Source organism: Chenopodium album, chromosome 18 (genome assembly GCF_948465745.1).
Source record: "Chenopodium album chromosome 18, dcCheAlbu1.1, whole genome shotgun sequence".
In the NCBI taxonomy this organism is placed as follows: domain Eukaryota; kingdom Viridiplantae; phylum Streptophyta; class Magnoliopsida; order Caryophyllales; family Amaranthaceae; genus Chenopodium; species Chenopodium album.
Window position 1 is genome coordinate 5437686 of NC_137851.1, and position 22703 is coordinate 5460388.

The window sequence follows — 22703 nt, forward strand, 5'->3', positions numbered from 1 at the left end:
ATGAGTCGATTAATTTTCCATAAAATCGAGTATTCATACACTCATACTTCTAAATCAAAGTTTTTATTTATTTATTTATTAATTTTTTTATATTACAATAAATCGATATCACAGGAGAGATGAGATAAGAATCCAACCTAACTCACTTATGAGAGAAGATGCAGGGACAAACCGTCCCTCCACTCAATGATCCTCAATTTGTGAATTAAAGTTGGGTGCAAGTAATCACATATAGAATGATGGATTAATCAAATAATGAATCAATCAATCAATCTTCCTACGAAATGGGTTAAACAATTAACACCCTCCCTCCAAGCATGTATGTAAACGTGGGTCCAAAATATAAGGATTAGTCAAACATCAAGACTGAGTTTCCATTCCATTCCATTTCACCGGATACTCCATCCAATCAATTTTCTCTTTCCTCTATTGTAGGGTTTTATCCTTCTTTTCTCCCCCATCTCTATCTTCCCCCCGAAATCCCGATTTTTCTCCATTAATGGCGGGAATCAAGCTTCCTCCGGCGGAAGATACGGCGGAGCTTCCTCAGCAGCCCAGAACTCCGGTCACCGGAGATCTCATTTCCGACGATGATCGTTCTATTGCCGCCGATTCCTGGTCTATTAAGAGCGAGTATGGTAGTACTTTGGATGATGAGCAGCGTCATGCTGACGCTACCGAAGCTCTCGCTGCCGCTAACCTCCGCCCTTCCTCTGATTACAGGTTCTCTCTCTTTCGATTTCTATCCTTTTGATTTTCTTCTGATATTAGGTGTTTCTTCAATTTTTTTTGAATTTGTGTAATTTGATTAGGTGTTTGTGCAATTAGGGTTTATATTGTTGTCGGCGTGATCGATTTATGTAGTTTGCGATATGAGTATTTATTTGCTGGAAAATTTTGGATTCCTTTGATTTTTGTTGAAATTTGTGTAATCAGATTAATTTTCTGTGTAATTAGCTAATTTTTCATTGTCATTAATGTCAGCATTATGCAAAATCGAGCATTTTATTTTCTGATATTGAATGTTAGATTAATTTGGTGTTCTCCTCTCCACTTTTGGTGTTCCAGACATATTTATCAGTGGATTTGCTTAATCAAACAGTTAATGTTGTTGTGAATTAGGTTTATTTGTTGTGTTCAACGTCTGCATTCTGCAAAATGTGTTACTCCGTAATCCCGTATCCTTTTTTGCTCAAATGTGTGTTCTGACTTCTGATCAATTTCGTTTTGAAGTTTATCTTGCTCTCCCATTTACTTCAGGTATCTTTCTGCTTTTCGTTTTCGTTGACATTTGTTTTTTCTGATCAAATATTATTGTCTGATCACTTATTGGCTTGATAGCATATTTTGTTGGTTGAAACTGTCTGAATTGAGGTTTATTTTGCTAAATTGATCTGTCACTATCATGTTTAGTTAGGCTCCTTTCATTGCAATTGATGTATGTATCTGGTGATTGGAGTGTTTGTTTGCTGAAATTTATTCGCTATATTTTTATTGGAGTTTTCCCTTAGGTTAATTAGGTCATTTGTCATTACTTTTAACATTTTGCACCTTTGATGTTTTATTTAATTTTACACCAGGTTTTTGCGATAGTTAGTTGAAATCATCTTAATAATTTTTTTTTCTCTTCACAGGAACAATTATTGCCTATCTGCTGAATTGAATTTCTTTTTGTTTGTTTGTGTTAACGAAAAATTGGATTTTGTTCCTTTGGTGAGTGACAGTTCAGATAAGGATTCAGAGAAAGACGCAGAAGATGGTGATGGGATAGCCTCAATGCTTGGTCTTCAGAGCTATTGGGATGCGACATATTCTGACGAGCTTGAGAATTTCCGCCAGCATGGCCATGCTGGTGAAATTTGGTGCGTTGTGTTGTCATGTTTCTGTAAATATTGCAGAAAAATTTCCTGATGTTAGTTGGAAAATTCATTTACATGCTTTCAGCCTTTCACTACTTATGCTTGTATATTCATCACAAAATAATTGCTCTATTATGCTATGGTTGTGCTTATTGTGAGTTACCAGCATAGATATTAATTGTCTTGTTATAGTTAGCTATAGTATCCTATGATACTGCTCTGAAAACATTCAATCAGATGACTGTATTGTTTGTCGATAGTTTCAAGCCTTTGATTTTTGGTATGTTCAATAATTTTGGTAACTTAAAAAAAACAGAGGAAATATTATTTTTGAACAACAACAAAGTCTTAGACCCAAAATGACTTTCAAAATTATCTAATTTTTAATTAATAACAAAAAAATAAATAAAAATTAAGACTTAGAAGCGAAACTCCCTACCAAAGGTTTCACTTTAGTAGATAGAAATATAATATAGATTCTTCTAACATAAGCTCTAAAGTATCTTTCGAATTTTTTCTGTCTTTGAAAATAGTCTCTACCCCCACCCCACCTCACCCCATTGGTAGATTTTTTGTATGTGAGACAAAACCAATTTTTCATAGGCGAAGATTATTTAGATTGGAGATTTTGGATGTCATATATTTATTTTCTCACTGCTACTTGCTGTCAGGTTTGGACCTGAAGTCATGGATACTGTTGTTTCTTGGACAAAGAATTTATGCATTGATATTTCTCGGCGTCGCTTGTTAAATCATGTTGGTGATGACAAGATGGAACATGATGATCATGCAGCTCATGACCTGTCAAGTTGGAGCGTACTTGACCTTGGAACTGGCAACGGTCTGCTTCTACAAGAGCTTGCTAAGCATGGGTATTAATTGCATACTGTTAGTCTCCAACATTTTGCACTACCTAAACTCTAGTTTGATTATCACCCATAGTAATGTGTCTATTTGGTTTGATGCTCCTAATGTTCTTTATGTATGGAAATTGATTGCAATGGGAATGATTCGCAATTTTGGGTTTCTGGTTTTTAAAAATTTAGAAATTTGACACATTGATTACTGTTGCTTGGATGAATAGGCACTAGTATTTATTATTTGTAATCAAGGATTTGATTAATATGCTCAGAATATTTGGTGGTAATCTATGCTGTGGAATTCAATGCTTAATTTTAACTTGCTCAAGTATTGAGTTTGATGCTATCTGTGAAAGGAGATAAGCTTATTGATTAGAAATTTGAGTATTGGATGTCTGCTTCCTGGATGATTGATAGTTGGGGCTAGCTTGTTCTGCAAATCTGTGCTGGTCAATTTGGTTTGGTTACTGGTGTATGCTCTCTCTCATGAGAAAAAATAAATAAAAATCATGTGGGATGATGACATGCTTGTATTTATTTATTTTCTCACTAACTGTGCAAGCTCTATGGGATTAATGTAGTTCCTGGTCTACTATTTTTCATCTTAATATATACTGAACGTACAATTACTCATCATTTTTAGAATTTTCTCAAGATATGTTGGGAAATATGAGTTATAAGTTATTTAGTGAGAGCACGGTGATTGTGAGTGGTTTGAAGTTTATTTCTTGTAAAAGCCAAAAGAGAGGAATAAGTGGTGTTTTTAAAGGATTTTTGTTGCTTGTCATGCAGAGTACCATTTTTTATATTTTTAGAATAAAGGCATGCACGGTTGATTCCCCCTCTTGCTAGATTTGCTGACTCTGCCTTTTGTCTGTGTGGTTCAGGTTCTCGAATTTGACTGGCGTTGACTACAGTGAAGGGGCTATAGGCCTTGCTCGTGCTCTTGCTGAGAGGGATGGATTTAATAGCATTGCTTTCTCGGTAAATTTCTATTTCAAATTGTTTCATCAGCTGGTTTATTAAATATTTTATGCTTTCAAATAACATTTGCAAACATAATTAGGATTAGGAGGAGAAATCTGCAACATCTGTTGAGCTTAGCTGTTAGTAGTATTAGAGAGAGAGAGAGAGGAAGGGGCGGGGGAGAGGGGGGGGGGGGGAGGGGGAGAGAGAGAGGGGGAGAGAGGGGGGGGGGGGTGGTGGGAGAGAGAGAAGGAGAGAGTGGGAGAGGGGGAGGGAGATGGGGAAAGGGAGAGAGAGAGAGAGAGAGAGAGAGAGATCTTTAGCTGTTTCTCCACTTATTTTTTCCTATACTGAGCTAGCAAAAGCTGGGTATCCACTCAGTCATAACAATTTAAATACTAATGCTTGGGTTTATCAAGATTGAATGTATATGTGTTTTACTAGTCTTTTGTATGTAGTTCTCCATTGTATATGCTGTCTCATGCAGGGCAGGCCTAGTGTACTGTTTGTATTGAAACTACAGAGCACTTACACACTTCACAATCCTCCTCTTGTACCCTTTCTCTTTTTGTTTTTGCTTAATTGTCCTTTTTCAAGGAATCTGTGGTTTTGGGGCATCTTTTTTACCTCTCTCCCCTTTTTTGCCTTTTTTGGGGTAGAGGGCTAGATAGGTCAATGTCTATTACTCCCTCCATTTCCAAATTTTCGTTACTATGACATTTTGCTGCATTAATTTAGGAAGAGGTTTCAAATAGAATGGATGAGGAAAGATATGGGGAGCCCATGGTGCCATAATTATAGAAGTTGAAATAGACCAGAAAGGAAATTGTTGAATTAAACTGGAAACAGAGATAGTATGCCTAGGTACCTGTGTAGGTTTTATAAAGTTGGATTCAGTTTGTCTCAACATCTTACTTCGATGGTGAGAACTACTCTTGTTTCCTATGCCTGTACGGCTGTACCATCATCAATATTATGGTGAACCTTTATCTATGTTTAATTACAAAATATATATGACCTTGCAATGCTCTAGCCTTACTATTTTGTTCAATGTTTTAACCCAGGTTGATGATGTTCTTGATACCAAGTTGGAAAAACAGTTTAAGCTTGTGATGGATAAAGGAACCTTGGATGCCATTGGCCTGCATCCTGATGGCCCTATTAAAAGGTTGGTTTTATCCCTACCTTATAAAAAGTTTAAAAAAATTCTTATGAATAGTGCATGGACATTTATATCTCTAAAAATGTTTTTTACATATTTGTCCCCATTGAATTCAAAAGCCTTAAAATTGTCTCTTGCATCGATTAATTATATGTCTTTATTTCAATATTTAAAGATCTTATACTCTTTCCATTTTTTTTTTCTATTTGGAATATAAATACTATTTAATACGGAGTACTTTGTACAAAGTATTCTAAATTAATTTTATTATATATGGGCTAGAAAAATTAATTTTAGTGTGATGACTTGTTTAATTTATTCAATTCGTCTCAATAAGCACTTGAATATTACCATGCAAATACATATAATAAAATATCACGCAAATATGCATAAGGCATAAAAGGCCACCAATAATAATTCTCCTCAAAGGGCTAACCATCTGCGCGCATCGCATGCATAAGAATCCCTAGTTTTTTTTTAAATCTTCTCAAGAGTTAGAGAGCTGATGAGCAACTGTTAACTTCATAGAGTATTATTTTTCAATAACCCACTCCTCTCTTTTTGTATACCTTGTCTTCTCAAGAACTGGTGAATGGCTAACTTCATATTTTGTTACAGAGTTTTTCTCAAGTAGATCACTGTACTAGTAGTCTTGTATCCCATAGTACTGCTAATCCTATGCAGTACATTAGCAATTAGGACATTACAATTATTCAGTTTGTTTTATGTGACACTGACTGAGATTTGTTGTTTTGAGCTACAATTACCCATACTCGCCTTCTTGTTTCAGGCTTATGTACTGGGATTCTGTTGCAAAATTAGTAGCGCCTGGTGGAATACTAGTAAGTTCTGCTTACTATTTTTATTGCCAAGGTTTCTTTTATTTGCTATAGGAGTATAAACTTATTTCTAGCTCTTGATGGTCCTTGTTGGTAAAAGAAACAACGATTTTTTTTTTTTTTTTTTATTTTTATTGATTGACCTTGTTTTGAAGATCTCCTGCTTGTTTCTTATTCTATGCTTGATTTCTTTCCATGAACTGTGCAGGTTGTAACATCGTGTAACAGTACTAAAGATGAGTTGATGCAAGAGGTAGAAAGATTTAATCAAAGATCTGCTGTCCAACCAGACACCTCACTAGACCAAGGTGCTCTAACATCTGCTCCTTTCCAATATGTTGACCATATACGATCTTATCCTACATTCATGTTTGGAGGAGTCGAGGGATCACGTGTTGCTACAGTAGCTTTTCTCCGCAACTGAAGATCAGTAGATTTTTAATATCGGCCTATGTTTCATCTAACTTAATATTATTATATGGTTCAAGTTTGTGGGTGGCAAAATATTGACTGTAAATGAAAGTGCCTGCGAATTGATTGAAGTTGTTTACAATTCAATGGTTGAAACATTTTCGAGTTAACAACTTCGCTTGTGTGGATCGTCAAATTTAACACAAGGGAAGTCTAATGTTGTAAAAAGCATGCCCTGTAAATTGAACCTGTTGGATTCCATTTATTATTTGTTCTAAATCGCGATTATCAAAGAGGGTGAATTTGTCTCTCTATTTCCCTTTCTTTCACATATATGTGCAGTTCACAACTTAGAAATACTAGGCTTGTGCAGTTGTGCTAAAATAAGCCTACGTCAAGCAACCTCTTGTACTGTAGTGTTCACAGAAATAATTTCTTACGCCATGAAAATTTTGTTTGCCTAGTGGATAAAATGTTACCAGTTTGTGTTCTGCCCAAACAAATTGAGTTTAAAGAGTGCAAGGTTACTTTTGAGTTCAGTAAAATGGTACGGAATATTTACTAAGTAGTATAAGAACTAGTTAGAGCTGTCAAAACCTGACACGACACGATAACTCGACACGAACCCGACATGAAATAACGGGTTTGGGTCAAGAATTCTTGACCTGTTTACATAATTGGGTCGACACTAACCCGACACGAAAATAAATGGGTTAGGTTTGAGTTGAAATTTTCAACCCAAACCGACACGCATAACCCGATTATATAAATGGGTTGAACGATAACCTGTTAACCCGAACTCGACACGCTTAATTTAGTAATTAAGTAGTAAAAAATTGAATTTTTTTTATTCAAAACTTGTAATTTTGTAAATAACCTTAACATCATTTATACATTTATATATATTTTTCAACTTAACATAGTTGGTGAATGAAAAATTATCATATTTGAAAAGAAAAATGCCATCAAACTGAAGAAAGCAATATAATATGTATTCAAAAAAAAAAAAAAAAAATGTAAGTAGCTTGTTTGAGATTAAAAAAAAAAAAAGATTTAAAAATGATACTCTGTGACAAAGATTGAAAAACCGTACATGGCACCGGATCTAACCTACTAATCTACTAATCTACTGTCCTGCAGGACATTGTTCAAAAAAAACCTACTACCATATGAATGTCTCAAATCACCCTCTCTTTGGGGAAAGACAAGCTGCCATATAGACGTGAGCATGAGACAAAAAATTATGGAAATCTTGACACAATGCACTAAGTTTGCAGTTTCTTTCGCAATTATAAATGCCTTTGTGCGTAAACTAAAGCAGTACACGAACAATACATGAGCTCACTTACGTAAATTTGTATGTAAAGCTCTCAATTCAATAATAACTGGATTAGTCCAGGAATAGTGTTATTACTCTACTGCATATAAGAATGTTCCACATCAGAAAAATAACCATGGAACTAAGAGAAATTACGATTGAAGCATAAGCACACAATTGTGCAGTGCAGTTCAGTCAATTGTGAAAGTCTTATTCTAAGTAAAAACAACAGAGCATTACACTTTATCTTAAAGAGATCGAGTAACAATGAGCAATATAGAAAAGCTGCAGTGTGTTCTCATTTAAGTAGAAGCTGGTTCCTCAGAAGCAGCATTTTCTCCATCTACAACAACAAAAAATGGAACATGAAAATTCAGCTCAGTACAGAACCTATGTACAAACAACATAGCATCACTAACAAAAGCAAGATTTTTATGTAGCACTTACCTTCACCATCTGTTGGAGCACAAGGAGATTTACGGTACCGTGTTTGTTGCTGAGTGGGCTGCATAGACAGAGACAATATGAGATATCACCATCATCCAGATTACTAATAACTTGATAGTTTGAATAGCACAGCTATATTGACAATCATTTTGAGGAGGGATTACAAAGAACAAAGAAATCAAGCATAATTTCAAGGTCACTAAGAAACAACATATAATACAAAAGGCATCTCATAAGATTAAGAACTCAGCTGAGTTAGCTGATTTCTCGAAGTAACTAGACTACAGCCAAAATAGTAGCACCCCCCATCAAGAAGTAATTAGGTTTTAAGCGCATAAGATCCTTAAAGAATAGACTACAGCCTATAGTTCAATACTATCAAACAGACCGTGGTCAATAGTTCCCCAAATTAGTTTGCTGCTAAAAATATATTCGATGATCCAAATGCTACAAGAACCATCTCAAAGTTCAGGCTAAACACAATGCAAGGCTTTCAATTAGCTGGCAGATGTTTGGTTCAAAAGAAGCAAGTATAACAAATTTTAACTTGATAAAGTAAGAAAATAACTAAAATTTCATACGTTGTAAAGCACACAACGAACAAGCAACAACAAAATAAATTAAAATAATAAGGATATCAATGTCAGGTCACCATTATTTGATAACATTGTTAGTCTGGTATGTAGTGTACACGACTAAAATTTCAAAACCAAAATCTGGCTCAAGTTCCTTAGGGTACCACATAGGGATTAGCTCAATGTTCTTAGGGTGCTGCAAAGGATAAGTAACAGCTAACAGCAACAAAGAAACAGCACAAATCATTCATATTTATACTGTAAGAATTTCACATAATTGCATTAGGGATTTCACAAGGTGAAGTTTGACAAATACCTGCAGCTTAGGCCGAAGTGCCTCAAGAGGCCCTTTAGGCTTTTCTACGCCTTGCTGTGACACCAAAAAAATGCATTAAAAAGGTTTTGGAAGTCAGAACATAAGATCTTTGTATGAAACTAAAAAGCTAGTTAATGGGACATATTAAAGTGCAAGAAGGTACCTTCCCAAGAGCCCAATCGGCCGAATCAAAGTATGCCCTCTCATGATCCTGGGATAAAATTAAAGCTTCAGTTCATCTAATAAAATCCACCACATTGATATTAAGGGATTCCCATATTCCAAATGACATGTTTATACCTTGGAGATGAGTGGTGGTTTCTTAGGCACAATTCCTCCATACTTTTTCTTAAGCGTTGCTTCCTGTAAGTTCAGATAATTTTCAAAAAATTCAACATTTTACAACTCAAAAAATCAAACCCATTTATTTGATCTTCAATAAATTGAAGATAATGTAAAATAATAATGAAAAAAAAAAAACCATAATAAAAATGGGCTCAGAGAACCTGCTCTTGAGTAGATGGCATTGACCTAGAACCATCTTCTTCCATCTTTTCTTACTCCTTGATATCTTCTGCTGCTGAAAATTCAATCTCAACCCATATAAATACAAGATCAAACGAATTTTGAGGAAATTTATAACAGTAACAATTACACCATCAATAATACCAAAATTAAAAACAATCACCATATAATAATGTGTTCTTGAAATGGATCAATCCAAAAACAAAGCTCAGGATAGCAAGATCACAATGAAATCCAATTGGGTGAAATTTCTAAAAATTGCACAAACCCTAATCTAACTTGATTTAAAATTACCCAGAAATGAATTATACAAGAAGAAGGTACATCTGAAAAATTGAATGCAGAAAAATGAAAGAAAGTACCTGGGGTTTTCAAATTCAATGTTCTTGCCCTGTCCAAAAAGCTATGGCGCCCTCAGCAGCAAATCTTCTGTATCTATCTATCTCTCTTATGTAAAACCTCTGTTTAATTTTTTTGTCTTTTCCTTTTTTTTTTTTCTTAGAAAAAAGTGAAGTTATCTTTTATTTTTGTAGATCTTCTGACAATAAACAAAATTATTAATTATTGACTTGCTGATGAAATGCAATGGGTCTTATTTCGAATTTAACTTTTTTATTTTAATATTTGATACCCGTAATTGATACAATCGTTTTCGATATAACGGCTTTAAAAAAAGGTGAGTCGTCATATGGACTATCTTTAAAATGACCACAAAATTATATTCATCTTACCACATGATATATGTTTTATGGTACACTTACCTTTTTTTTTTTTTTTTTTTTTTTTACAAAGATCAACTCGAAAAGAAACAAACTAAAACTGATAACTAACTAACTGACGTTTCCTAGCCGACGTAGCAAGATTATGAGCAGGCCGAACCATATCCCGAGAGACCTTCTGCAGTAAGCAAACTTGAAAAGAGGGAAGGATATCACGAATCTGATGCTGAATCCAAACAGTGGAGATATCCTTAGATTGGCACCGAAGAGCAGAAATGGAGAGCATGCAGTCGGTATAAATCAAAATTCGATCAAAACCACGACGAATAGCCATACGCATACCAAATAGACAAGCCAGCAATTCTGCCTGAAAGGCAGAAAGAGTGAAACAAGCACGAGCAGCTCCGCCTAAACTGGCGTCATCCTGCAGAGAACAAAAATACCAACCAAGACCAGCTCTACAGTCCCGAGAATCCCAAGCACCATCCACAATAAGACCAACCGTCGGGGAAATGCTGGAATTCCCAACTAGATATAAGGAATGAACTTGGGAACCAAAACCTGGGGGAGGAAGGTGAACCAAAGGGGAAAGGTCTGTAATAGCCATACTCCGCCGAGTCCAATTCTGAGCAACGTGAAACACTAAATGCGGAGAACAAGAGATGTGATTGAAACGAACATCATTGCGGCAAACCCACAGGGCCCAGGTAAATGAAGTAATCAAATCAAGACCTTCCCAATCCTTTAAGGAAATAACAGTGGACACCAAGGAAACGAACCAACGCTTGAAAGGAACATCAGGCGCTGGAATTGTAATACCCAGCGGACCACAAAGCCAAAGCCTCGAAGAAAAAGAACAATGAAGGAAGAGGTGGTCAGTGGACTCCGGAGCTGACTGACGGAAAGAACAAGAAGGGTCCACCGAGAGGCCTTTCCTACGTAACAGATCCGCAGTAGGGAGAGCATCATGAAGGATTCTCCATAAGAAAATCTTCCACTTAGGAAGAATAGGTAAAGCCCAGACTTTATTCCAACCAAGAGAGTGAGAAGGAGGATTGACCGGGTGAGGACTCAGTAAAGAGGGAACTAACTGAGCATAGGCAGACTTGGAGGAGAAAAACCCATCCTTAGTGTACTTCCAGTAAATGTAATCATCCATCAATTGCGGAGGACGTTCAAGACTAAGAATCTTGGAAGCTATAGGAGGAGGAAAAAGAGTATGGACTAAAGTAGAATCCCAATCATTAGAAGTGGGATCTAAAAGAGAGGACACCAGAGTCGACTGAACCGATCCAGCAAGAGAATCCTTAAAGTGAACCTGAGTGTCAGGCACCCAAGGATCCTGAAGAATACGAACCTGTGAACCATTTCCAATTTTCCAGCTAAGGCCAGGCTTTAAGATCTGAAGACCGTGAAGAACGCTACGACAACCCCAGGAAGGACGGCGAATACAACCTTCAGAGTGAAGACACAGCAAAGAGGGATATCTAGCCCGAAGAACACGAGACACCAGGAGCTGTGGACTCCGGATGATACGCCACGCTTGTCTGGCTAGAAGAGCAGAATTAAAAAGACCCAAATGTCGAATACCCAACCCACCCATTCCTTTGGGAGTAAACAAGAGAGAAGAAGGGGCAAGAGCCAATCCTCGAGACTGGTTATTCGACTTCCACCAAAATCGAACCAGCAGATTATTAATTTTATCTGTGATGGAAGAGGGAATCTTGAACACCGAGAGAACATGATTAAGAGAAGCTACCAGAACAGAGTTAATAACAACCAATTTTGCTGCTGCCGAAAGATGTAAAGGAGCCAAATTCGACAAACGGTACACTTACTTATACACAATAATTTTGATTTATATTTGCTTCATTATCAAATAAATTGAGACAAAAGGTGTATATTTAACAGACGTTAGTTCATAATGTATGTTGTTAAATACGATTATATTCGTTGATTATACGGAGTACTACAGAGTATAACTTAAGCATTTAACCTTCTTGAAAGTTATTGGTCAAACACTCAAGCCCCTGTTTCCAAAAAGTGGTGGGAGCACTCTAAATTCAATAGTGCACGTTTGAATATTACCTTATGCGTGTTGTTGCTCTTTGATTTGTTGATTAAAAAAAGTGAAATAGAAGATTGATTTCTAGTTGAAATAAAAGAAAGATAAAAAAAAAATTTCGGTTGCATACATAAATAAAAAAAAAATCGGATTTTCCAAACTTGAAATCAGGAAAGGATCATTAAAAATACAGCCTTGTAGTTATACAAAACGTCAACTTGGAGGTTTCAAAAAAAAAAAAAAAAAAAAAAAAAAAACGTCAACTTGGATCCTGTTGGAAAATCCACAAATCATTTTCTACTCGGATTGAAATCATTCAGTAGGAAACCATAAGTGATTCTCTTCTTGGATCCTGTTGGAAAATCCAATGGTAGCTAGTCCTACTTATATAAAAATTGAACAATAGCAGTTATGTAAAGATGAAGAACAAAGGACCAAATTAAGCCAGAAATGATGCGAGTAATCGAACAAAGATCATCAGTCAATAATACCACTGATTTAATCGTCCAAACTTCAGTTTCACCATCAAAATTGGCATTCAGTAGCTTAAGCAATTCTCAATCAGATAACTAGAGTATTGTATTGATTGTATACATGTATTTAAAAGCATAGACATAGATCTGTAAATATAATAAAGCATGAAGCTCGAGTACCAAACTTTCAATACCCATCTTCAACTGCATCTGCAGAAGTCATGCACTCTTTCAGCCCTCGTCATGCACTCTTTCAGCCCTCAAATGCTGATCAATCAACTGTTCTTGCTGCAGATGCTTTCAATTCAAGCACATTCAGTGACCTTGCCAGAAGCATTACTCCAACTTTTAACTTGATTTAGGCCGTGACCACGACATTTCTTTGCTTGTTGCATTTATAATATAAAAAAAAGACCAAGTTTGCTAAAGCTCAAGATAAACAGTTTGAAACATCAGCAACACACATCGTGCTTGTTAGTCTGATGAGTTCCTTGGTCTCTTCATTTAACAAAACCTTGTCCTCTGTCATCCTTTCTTCAATTATAGGTGGCATCTTCCCAGCACTTGCATAAGTTCGGAGCAACATGTTGTAGATCTCTGTTGTTACATACCCAGCATTACGAAGCACTGTAAGCATTTCTTCAGCTCCCTTAATACTCTCCTGCTCCTCTAAAAGCTTGTAAATCTCACCGATGAATGTCAAATTGGGTTCCCATTTCTTGACACTGGTGATGGCTTTTTTGAAACAGTCAAGAACTTGTTCTACCTGCTTAAGTTTAAGATAACCACTAGTGAGAAGCTCCCAAGTGGTGTAACTAGGCTTAATGCCTTTTTGTGTAAATCGATCAAAAAATTCAGTAGCTTTTTCCATATGGTTTGTGTTGATGTAGGCTCCAACGAGTAAATTAGGGACACGGGAGTCACCACTTGTAGAAACTAACTCCCACTCATCGTAAAATTTCTCAGCATCTTTCAGTTCCCCGAGCTTTATGAGGGAAGCTATTATGCAGGTGTATTCTGAATCATTCAATTTGCGGAACACTGACTTCATCTTCTTCCATGTATTATAGACTTCATTTTTCTTTCCTAAATTTGTATACAAACTGATAAGAGAAGAATATGCAGAACGATTTTTGCGGGAGATCCTACTCTCCATTTCCTTCAAAGAACACTCGGCTTTGTCATTCATTCCCTTCTTAGTATACAAACTGGTCAGTATGCTAAATGTTATCCAATCAGGCTCAATTTTGGCCTTCTTCATTTCAAGGAAAACATTTTCTGCAGTTTTAACATCGTTCTGAAACTGACATGTGGTTAACCACAGATTGTATGAGACAATATCTGGTTTTGTATTCTTTTTCAACTCTTCCATCAGCTCAGGAATCTTGTCCAATTTTCCTATCTCCTTGTACATGGACATCATGTGATTATAAGGAAGGGGGGAGCTCACATAACTGCATTCTGCCATCTTAACCATCAGCGCCTCAGCTTTATCATAGGCACGATGCTGTACATAGGTGTGCAACAGTGCAGAAAGTGTAGGTTCAGCTCTCATTGTTTCAGGTATATCTTCAAAAAACTTCTCAGCACTGTCCAAGCCGCGTATTTTAGCAATCAAATCCAAGTGAACAGCATAATCTCCACACAACAGCTTGATATCTTCTTGAGTTCTCATCCATTCACTAATCTAAGCAATTAAATGAATTAAAACTCTAAATAATATAGCATCATATCTTCAGATACACGAAAAATTTCTGTTCATGAAATAATGCTTGTAAGTCCTAAGCATATACAACACCACAAGCTGACATTAAAATTTAGTTCACCACTTCTCTAAAGGTTATACATTTATACAATTACCTCATTTCGTCTCATAAATCTAATGTTCCATCACAAACAAGACACAGCTCTGACTATAATCAGAAAGCAACACCTTTGCCCTTAAACATTAGAAACCCCAAAACTGGATTAAAGAAATAAAAATTCCCTCTTAGATTGCTCTTCCTAAAAATCTCTAGGGAGTGCAGCATTCCTGAATCCTGATAATCTTCTCTAGCTATTGTCTATTCATCAAAGTATCAAACAACTTAATTGACAAGTTAATCCACTCTTTCACTACTGCTAATCCAAATTGACCCGTCTATCACCCCTTTTCGACCCTCATTACCAATTCCTACACCAACCGGTGCTCCTAGGTGTTTGTAGGATTCGTGATTGTTCACGAAAACGGATTCCTCGTCAAATAGGATCATAGGGTGTGGAAAAACAATCGCAAATTCTAGAAATGATGATGCTAGATTGGCATAACCCCATATATATCAGTTTATCACAGATTAATATATCAATTGATTAAAATTTGCATATATTTCCAAGTGTTTACTTCATCCAAATGCTCAATCAATGTCTCAATGCTATATTAACATACAAATTCCAAGCAATTTCCAATCTAATACATACAAGATACAACCATCAGTCATTTTAACAAAAATAACCAATTTCAACTTACAAAAAAAACCCAAAACACAAAATCATTTTTTTTTAAAACCCCAGATAAACCCTAATATGAAAAGAGAGAGAGAGAGAGAGAGATAAACCTCAAGGGCATGTTTGAAGCGCCTGAGTTTACGAAGCTCACGAACAATACGATTAAGCTCATACTTGCGAACAGTATGACCTTCCTCTTTCCATTGACGAATAGTGACCACTGCGCTGCGTTTTGGGTGTATCAGTGCGAGCAGCCTTCTTCCCAGTGTATCTCTGCCTCCACTTGAAGAAGAAGAGGTTGTTGGGGTGGTTTTCTTGCCGGAAGATTCCGACGTCAAAGCCTCTGCTGCTGTGGTTACGGAGGTTTTCTCGCCGGAAGATTCCGCCGGTAAAGCCTCAGCCGCCGCTGAAAAACGGCGGGCGGCGGAAATGGCGGCTGCTCCGATGCGGCGTTGTAGCATTTTTAATACTTCAGCAAAGAGAGGTTTAAGTTTTGGGTAACTAAAATTTGTTCTGATGTAGTAGACTAGTGAGCTTTTTGTTTGGGTTCAGCCTTTTTCTTTATATGGTATCGAGTTTTTGGTTGTAGTCTTTATACTCGTAGTAAATTGACATGTTTCCTTCATTTGATTTTTACATAGGGTTTAAGTCATAACATATACAGTATAAAATGCGATAATCATAGATTGGATTGAATTTGATTAAGACTGAGTTGATATTGTATTTGATAACCAACCATGAGTGAGTATAACTTGTACTACGGCCACTATCCGAAGTTCCAAATTTAAGGGGTACCCATTAAGGAAAATTATAAGCGTCCTAAAATTAGAAAGAGACATAGATTAGAAGCCGCCTCCTCCCAATTACGAACAAAGGAAAGTGAAGTCGAGAGTTAAACCTCAGTTCTCTTTACGAGTAATAGCCTATGTATCACATGTGAAGCGATTGCCTATGAAGAATGTATTCTAGTCACACATGTGGATTATTGAGCCCTCACACACATCCCCCTTTTTTCTAACCTACGCGTATGATTAGAAAAATACTTATCTTGTACCTACGTATGTTAGAATTTATAGACGAATTTCAACCATTCTTGGTGGTTTACCATTGCTCACTGCTAGCTAGCTAGATTAATGACTTGCTACAATTTAGGGTATCATGCAATGTTGAAGAATTAGGGGCAGGGGTGTGTTGGAGTTATACAATTGCCAAAGCAACATTTGTGCTTGACTGCTTGTACTTTGCATGTTGAACCTTTTCCAACCTGATTTTTGGATTTTCCTAACCATTAAAGGCCTGAGATTAAAGAGCTTCTTATAAATGAGTTTATATACAGAGACTGAGATACTACTATTTACATTTGCTGAACGCGAGATACAATTTCCCTTTAATGAAGTCATATGCTGAAGAAATGACATCCTTCTTTCCTCAATGACTTCCACAAGACCACAACAGCACTTTTGACAACCCCATTCATGCTTTATCCAAGAATAAGTGCATTCGGTTTGACAAATATCATTCATTTGATTTGACATTGGTCAGGCGCTTATGAATGTTATGATGAATCAGAAATTGCCAAAGTGAGGGTCTGCACTTTCAGATGATGATCATCATGTAAATTACTGAATGCGGATAACATGAGCTGAAATCTGCGGCTGTGCTAGCTCATTTTCTTCATCTGATGAAGCGTGATAAAATGCTGCAGGTGTCTGTAGGGTAAAAGAGGAAAAAAATTATTACATTGTGAATTATCTGCAATCTTCTTATCGCTCACAGATTCTACATGGCAAAAGAAGTGCTGAAATGATTGATGGCCAAAGAAGTGATCATATAATCTTTCTACTAAGGCATCATGCAATTAGATTTGAAACAAAACAATATAAGATTGCAACGAAATGTTTCAAATTTGAAGTACAATCTAGAGCAGTTGAGGGAAAAAAAGGAAATGGACAAACTCCAGATTAGATTCCATACAAGTGAAAGAAGGCAAAGCTTTCACATCTGAAAGACTGAAGAAGTGATTTCATGCATACTTCACTGACCTGTCGGTGTCTCCGATGATGGCGTATAATACTGCATGCTTTAAGCATGACAAACATCGGCAGAAGAATAGCAATGGTCCTCAGCATCAATAACTGCAAGTAGTTTAAAAATCTGAATGTTATACTGACATATCCACACCACCACAATGGTAAAAGGGCTGAAGTAAGAAGGTAACTCACTGTGTATAAGGTAAAAGAGTATTCTCCAGCACCACTATATACAATTGGAAGAGTATGGCGTAGAACAACCAAAATCATAAACTGCTTACAAAGAAACAAAAGCAAAATCAGTCATTCTCAATGCATGAAATGATCGTCATTCTTCCGTGTAGACAAAAGCTACATGAAGAAAGGTGTGTAAATATACTCCGTAACACTGCATTCCTCCCACTGAATATGGTGGCAGAAGAAAAGATAAAAAGGTTCATTGCAGAAGATTCATCACTTGCACTGGAGATTACTGTATTGACATTTTTTAACTACATATTTAAGATGAGGACGGGGGGAGAACAACTAGACAGTAGAGGTAAGGATCCGAGATGAATTATACAGTTTGCTGTATTTTAATAACAATCAAAATTCTAGGCAGCACATAATTAAACTAGTAAAATGTAGAATTTTGATCCTCCATAACCTCAATAATGACTCTCCTGTGATAGGAGAATTATGCTAACAGTTCAAAAAAGTTTAGATATGCAAAAACCAAGCAAGGAGAAAGAGGGATTACTATGACTGTAATGATCCGACAACAAATTATGCTTGCAGTGGGAGCTGTATAGTCATCAAGTCTATGATCGAAGAAATTCTGTGCAGCAATTATTGATGGATGATTATATTGATTACTTGTTGCAAATTCCCAAGGTTCCCTACAGAAGTTAGCAGAAATATTAAATTTACTACTAGTTGCTTTGCGCCAGCAATTCTGCTTTTTCAGAGGATAATCTCAGAGATACAGGGTGCTTATCAATATAGCAATATAAATGTTTCTCAGAAACAATAAACAAGACCTCTTGGCATGTATTTATATAGAGGTAAGAGGTACCTCAAACGCACGGGAATGACAGCAAAGGGCAATCTAGGGGGTGGCGCAGTATATCCAGGCTTATATGGCTGCAACCTCATAAAATTGAAGAGACTTAATACTAAATATAGTGGACAGTTAACCAAAAGACTAGACCACAAAGAAATAATTGGAGAAGATTAGAGCGAACCTGCAAGCAAATCTCACAGACAGTGTCACCCTTTTGATTGCACCACATTTGTACACATCTACGGTGAGCATACTGCAATGATTTAGACATTATGGTTCGATTGGAAGATCTAAACACATAAATTACACAAGCATATAAAGCATTTTAAAAAAATCAAAACACAAGAACACCATATATTGACCATTATCAAACACACAAAACTTCTTTCCATATCAGAACATTCTTGTAAACAAGGCAATACAAACACCTTCACAGCTTCAGTCATACACAAGTAACAAGACACATGATCAAATCAAAATTCAATTGAACACACCAACAATCAACTATAACATGACATTATACCGACCTTCAAGCTACCGCAACAAACACATGGTGCTTCCATGTTCGACGATTCATCTTCATCATGGCAAATCCTACACTGAGCTAATTTTCTAGGGAATGACCCATCATTTGCATCCATCCTATCAAATGAAAAACTTGTCTCCATAACTACAATTCTTGTCTTGTTTACACTTTTTACTTTGATAGGAAATACGAGCTAGTTCATTAATCAACGGACAAAATGTCCATACGCACATACAGGGAAATCTCCAAGGACAATGTTTTTCCCAAACTTGTTCAACACCAGAAGGAACTAGCTTTGCAAGGTACTTTCACAACTTAATCTCAATCCACATAAATTACACCACCATTACACTATTATCTCCTTAATCAAGTAAGTAATTTTGACACCCAAAATGTCTTCTCCATCAACAATCTCCCAAACTCATTAGCAAATCCCTGCATTAAATTTACAACATCATATCAGCAAGAAATTAATGGGCAAATCAACAACAAAACACTCCATATAAGTTAATCTTCATTAACTCTTCCAAAAATATGACACGAAAATCAATAAATAAGAGATTATTAATTCTTCGTACAATAAATGTTCCAAAAACATATGTTGAAATTACAAGGAACCCATGTCAGAAACAAAGCTACTAATACAACTCATTCACTTGATTAATCTCATAATCCAAAATTTCCGGGAAACAGGAATAAAAACAGAACAAACCCAGAAAAAAAAATCAAAGAACCCACCTTTGAAATTGATTGATGAAGAAGGAAGGAGAAGAATAATGGCATGCAAGAGCATATTAAAGGGAGGGGGAGAGAGAGAATAAGACTTACAAGCGATGATTTCTTGAAATAGTTATCTTTGAATTATGTTAAACAAACCAAAAAAGCAAGGTATTATTTGGATTTTATTATCTATACTCCATCTTTCCTTAAATAGTAGTTTTCTTTTCTTTGCCCAGAAATTACTATTCCTACAATCTTCATCTTCTTCTTCGTGTTGTTCTTGTTATATGTTACGAGTAAATAAGAGTGTACAAAAACCAGAAGTAAGGAAAAAAGGAAGGCATTATTTGAGTAACGAATCTTTCTATAATTGTGTTATTGCAATCGTTTTCTGAATAAAGTTGGATTTAAAGCAACGGAATTTGGGGGAATTATGTAATAACAGAATTTGTGATTGGAATTCTCATTGCGTACGGTTCCAACCCTGTCAAGTGTGGTGTGGAGTATGTGGACGGTTTGCTTCCTCCAAATTTTGGGCTTTCATTTGTTTGATCTTGTCTTTTAAGGTCAATTAGCCCAATTTGATTCAAGTTGTTGTATCCGTTCGAAAATAATAGTCACATACTTATATATTGTTGATGTCAAATTTTGATCTATTCAATGATTTTTTGATCCTGTTTGGTAATTAGCATTTAGCTGGTTGATATAGCTGATTGTATTAACTGGTTTGACTAGCTCGTTATATTAGATGATTTGACTAGCTGGTTGTAAATAGTTGATTGTGTCAAAATATTTGATAAATACCTATTTATAAAAGAGCTTTTTGACCCTAAAAAGTTCTTTTAACAAGCTATTTACCAAACAACAAAAGTAGTTTTTTAAAATGGTCAAACCTCTAATAGTGTTCAATAAGTTAAAAGCTTTTCAAAAATCTCTTTATCAAACAAGGCCTTTATCTACATTTGTTAAAATGATACGAGTATAACTAGCTTAGCTCGCATTTAGTTGAAGTTGATTGTTGGTTGAATGGTGTTGAAATAACGAGTACAATGACATGCATATAAATGTGGCTTGTTATTACTCTAACATGTACTAAAATGTATGGATGTCAGTTAGATTAGTTGGTAAAATTTTTGAAGGATTATATCTAAAACCTTGATCAAATCCAATTTACCGACTTGAAAGATTTAAAAAAATTAGCTACAATATAGTTTGACTAATAACATCAAATTGAGGAAATATAATCTTTTTTATTCCAATAAAAGATGATCAACAAAAAATCATGGATATTTATAAAAGCAAATCACGTTTAGTTGCTCAACACTCACAAAAGCAATGCACATTGGTTGTATACATCCATAATGAAGGCTTTGTTTTGTGCGCTTCTCACTTTTTCCAAAATGATTTGGAATCGTCATTTTCAAGCCAAATCTTATGTGACAAATCATATAAAATTAGGACTAATCAAACCCTCAAGTTGCCATCTCCACCATATCAAAGTTGAAGGGGTAAGCAATTAGAGTGATAATAGCAACTCATAATTATATTAACGAGTCATATACAATCACCCCAACATACATATGCTTTTACAACAAAAGTCACAATTTTAGTCTGTCACTTACAACCTGTAAGAGATGAGATATTAGAGATATCGGACGTTATATCACATCAATATATTTTCAATATCTCTGATCTCCCATGCATATCTCTAACAAAAACTGAAAAACTCTTAAGTTAGCGAATACATGAGAAGAAACTTAAAAAACACGAAAATATACACAGAAATTGTAACAACAGCAAGTACATGCTGCCAGAACAAAAGCGCTGAGGCTTCTTGCACTGCAAAACCCCTTAAGCTAGCAATAGCACCAAGTAATATAGCACTAGGTGTAACATAATGCAGCAAAATCACAAACCTATACATTTGATCACCTTCAACCAATAGACCTAACTTATCAGCCAAAACAAGCACTCCAATCCCGGCTAAAGGAAGCACCAAGAGCCTCGCGACAATGATCTCCACAGTAGTTTTTACACCGAGCCTAGACTCCTCTGGACCCTCGGCTAGCATCCCACCCAACACGAGCATAGCAAAGGGCATCATTGCATTAGCCATGAATTGAAAACTATCGGTGATGAAAGAAAGAGGGGCATCCTCACCAAAAACAAACCCTTTTAGCTCAGGCACCATACCAATAATTATGGCTAAGAAAGAAGCAACTACTGGAGGGCTAAGAATGTGCTTAATTGGTGTTTGTTCTACTACAATCCTGATTTTTCTTACCACTTTTGGCTCTGGAAAACACCTTCTTGATTTAAGATCACCATTTTCTTGGCCTTCTTCGAGTGTCCCTAACTCGGGTAGTGATATAAGGGAATCAAACAATAAAGAATTAAAGACTCGAGCAACAAAGGGTGTCTTAGAGTAATCAATTTCTTTATCATCCATCCCTGGCCACTCTGCATCATGAAGAAGTGGCATACTTAGCTCATTATCATCGCGAATAATCATATCATATTCCTCATCTTGAATCTCATTCTCAAAATCGCTTTCTTGCACAACCTCATAGTAGTCTAAAGGAGGCTCCATCATATGATAAACAAAGGTATAAACAAGAGCAACAGCCACCCATTGAGCAAAAGAAGCATAGGCCACACCATTCTTCTCACAATCTTTTCCAAAGGGATGATTCTTTGAATGACAAACCGAGGTTATAATAGCTAAAGGAAGATTTCCCATGTTCCCTAACGCGGTCATGATCACAGTAAACCGAACATATTCAGGTGGAGGGCGGCATATGAGGGTTACAAGGTACCCTAAGAACGAGCCTATAGCGATTGAGAGAACGGCATTTAAAGGGATGAACCACCAAAGGGTGAAGTTCTTAAAGGTGATAGATTGGCCTAAATTAGTGAAAATCAAACAGGGCAAAAATAGGACAAATACAAGCTTGCTTAGGAGCTTAAATGTAGCTCTTGGTACAAGTTTGGCTTTCGGATGTGCTAAAAGAACACCAATTAAGGTTAAGGAAATAAGCTTTAGTAATGGTATTATAGCACTATATAAACTCCCATTTTTCTTCTTTTCTTGATATACCAAAGAAAACAATGATTCAGCCATTTTAGAAATTATTACAAAAATTTCGAAACGACCAAGTTTAATTTCCTACAACAAAGAGAATGTTAAAGGGAGAACAAAAAAATATAAGTATCAGATTATCAGGGCATACATGCTCAGCAAGCTAAGCTAAGGTTGAAGATGATAATAAGCAACATTTTTAAGTCAAATGGAATTAAAGTCTTTCTGAATAAAAAGGAAATGGACAACAAGTAACATTTTATGGACTGCTTCAAATTAAAGTAGCA

At 36.0% G+C, this 22703-nt stretch overlaps 5 protein-coding genes across 5 annotated transcripts; 1 reads left to right on the top strand and 4 right to left on the bottom strand.

Moving 5' to 3' along the window:
• Positions 1–378: 378 nt before the first annotated feature.
• LOC145592827 (uncharacterized) lies at positions 379–6411 on the top strand. The gene is made up of 7 exons (XM_081649331.1): positions 379–723; positions 1725–1862; positions 2531–2731; positions 3607–3703; positions 4750–4853; positions 5638–5689; positions 5895–6411. The coding sequence occupies exons 1-7, from the start codon at positions 500–502 to the stop codon at positions 6108–6110; spliced, it is 1032 nt and encodes a 343-aa protein (XP_081505457.1). The 5' UTR covers positions 379–499; the 3' UTR covers positions 6111–6411.
• Positions 6412–7499: 1088 nt separating this feature from the next.
• On the bottom strand, positions 7500–9794 carry LOC145592828 (uncharacterized). The gene is made up of 7 exons (XM_081649332.1): positions 9641–9794; positions 9260–9333; positions 9054–9116; positions 8917–8964; positions 8754–8807; positions 7863–7920; positions 7500–7758 (listed from the first exon to the last, which is right to left on the bottom strand). The coding sequence occupies exons 2-7, from the start codon at positions 9302–9304 to the stop codon at positions 7718–7720; spliced, it is 309 nt and encodes a 102-aa protein (XP_081505458.1). The 5' UTR covers positions 9305–9333; positions 9641–9794; the 3' UTR covers positions 7500–7717.
• Positions 9795–12559: 2765 nt separating this feature from the next.
• LOC145592829 (pentatricopeptide repeat-containing protein At4g02820, mitochondrial-like) lies at positions 12560–15521 on the bottom strand. Its single transcript, XM_081649333.1, has 2 exons — positions 15130–15521; positions 12560–14222 (listed from the first exon to the last, which is right to left on the bottom strand). The coding sequence occupies exons 1-2, from the start codon at positions 15478–15480 to the stop codon at positions 12966–12968; spliced, it is 1608 nt and encodes a 535-aa protein (XP_081505459.1). The 5' UTR covers positions 15481–15521; the 3' UTR covers positions 12560–12965.
• Positions 15522–16228: 707 nt separating this feature from the next.
• LOC145592832 (uncharacterized) lies at positions 16229–18791 on the bottom strand. Its single transcript, XM_081649335.1, has 7 exons — positions 18619–18791; positions 18273–18344; positions 18104–18171; positions 17789–17927; positions 17242–17322; positions 17062–17154; positions 16229–16728 (listed from the first exon to the last, which is right to left on the bottom strand). Exons 1-7 carry the CDS (start codon positions 18757–18759, stop codon positions 16639–16641), a joined length of 684 nt encoding a protein of 227 aa, XP_081505461.1. The 5' UTR covers positions 18760–18791; the 3' UTR covers positions 16229–16638.
• A 101-nt stretch (positions 18792–18892) lies between these two features.
• LOC145592830 (protein PIN-LIKES 2-like) lies at positions 18893–22458 on the bottom strand. Its single transcript, XM_081649334.1, has 2 exons — positions 21095–22458; positions 18893–18937 (listed from the first exon to the last, which is right to left on the bottom strand). The coding sequence occupies exons 1-2, from the start codon at positions 22456–22458 to the stop codon at positions 18907–18909; spliced, it is 1395 nt and encodes a 464-aa protein (XP_081505460.1). The 3' UTR covers positions 18893–18906.
• Between the last annotated feature and the right edge of the window lie 245 nt (positions 22459–22703).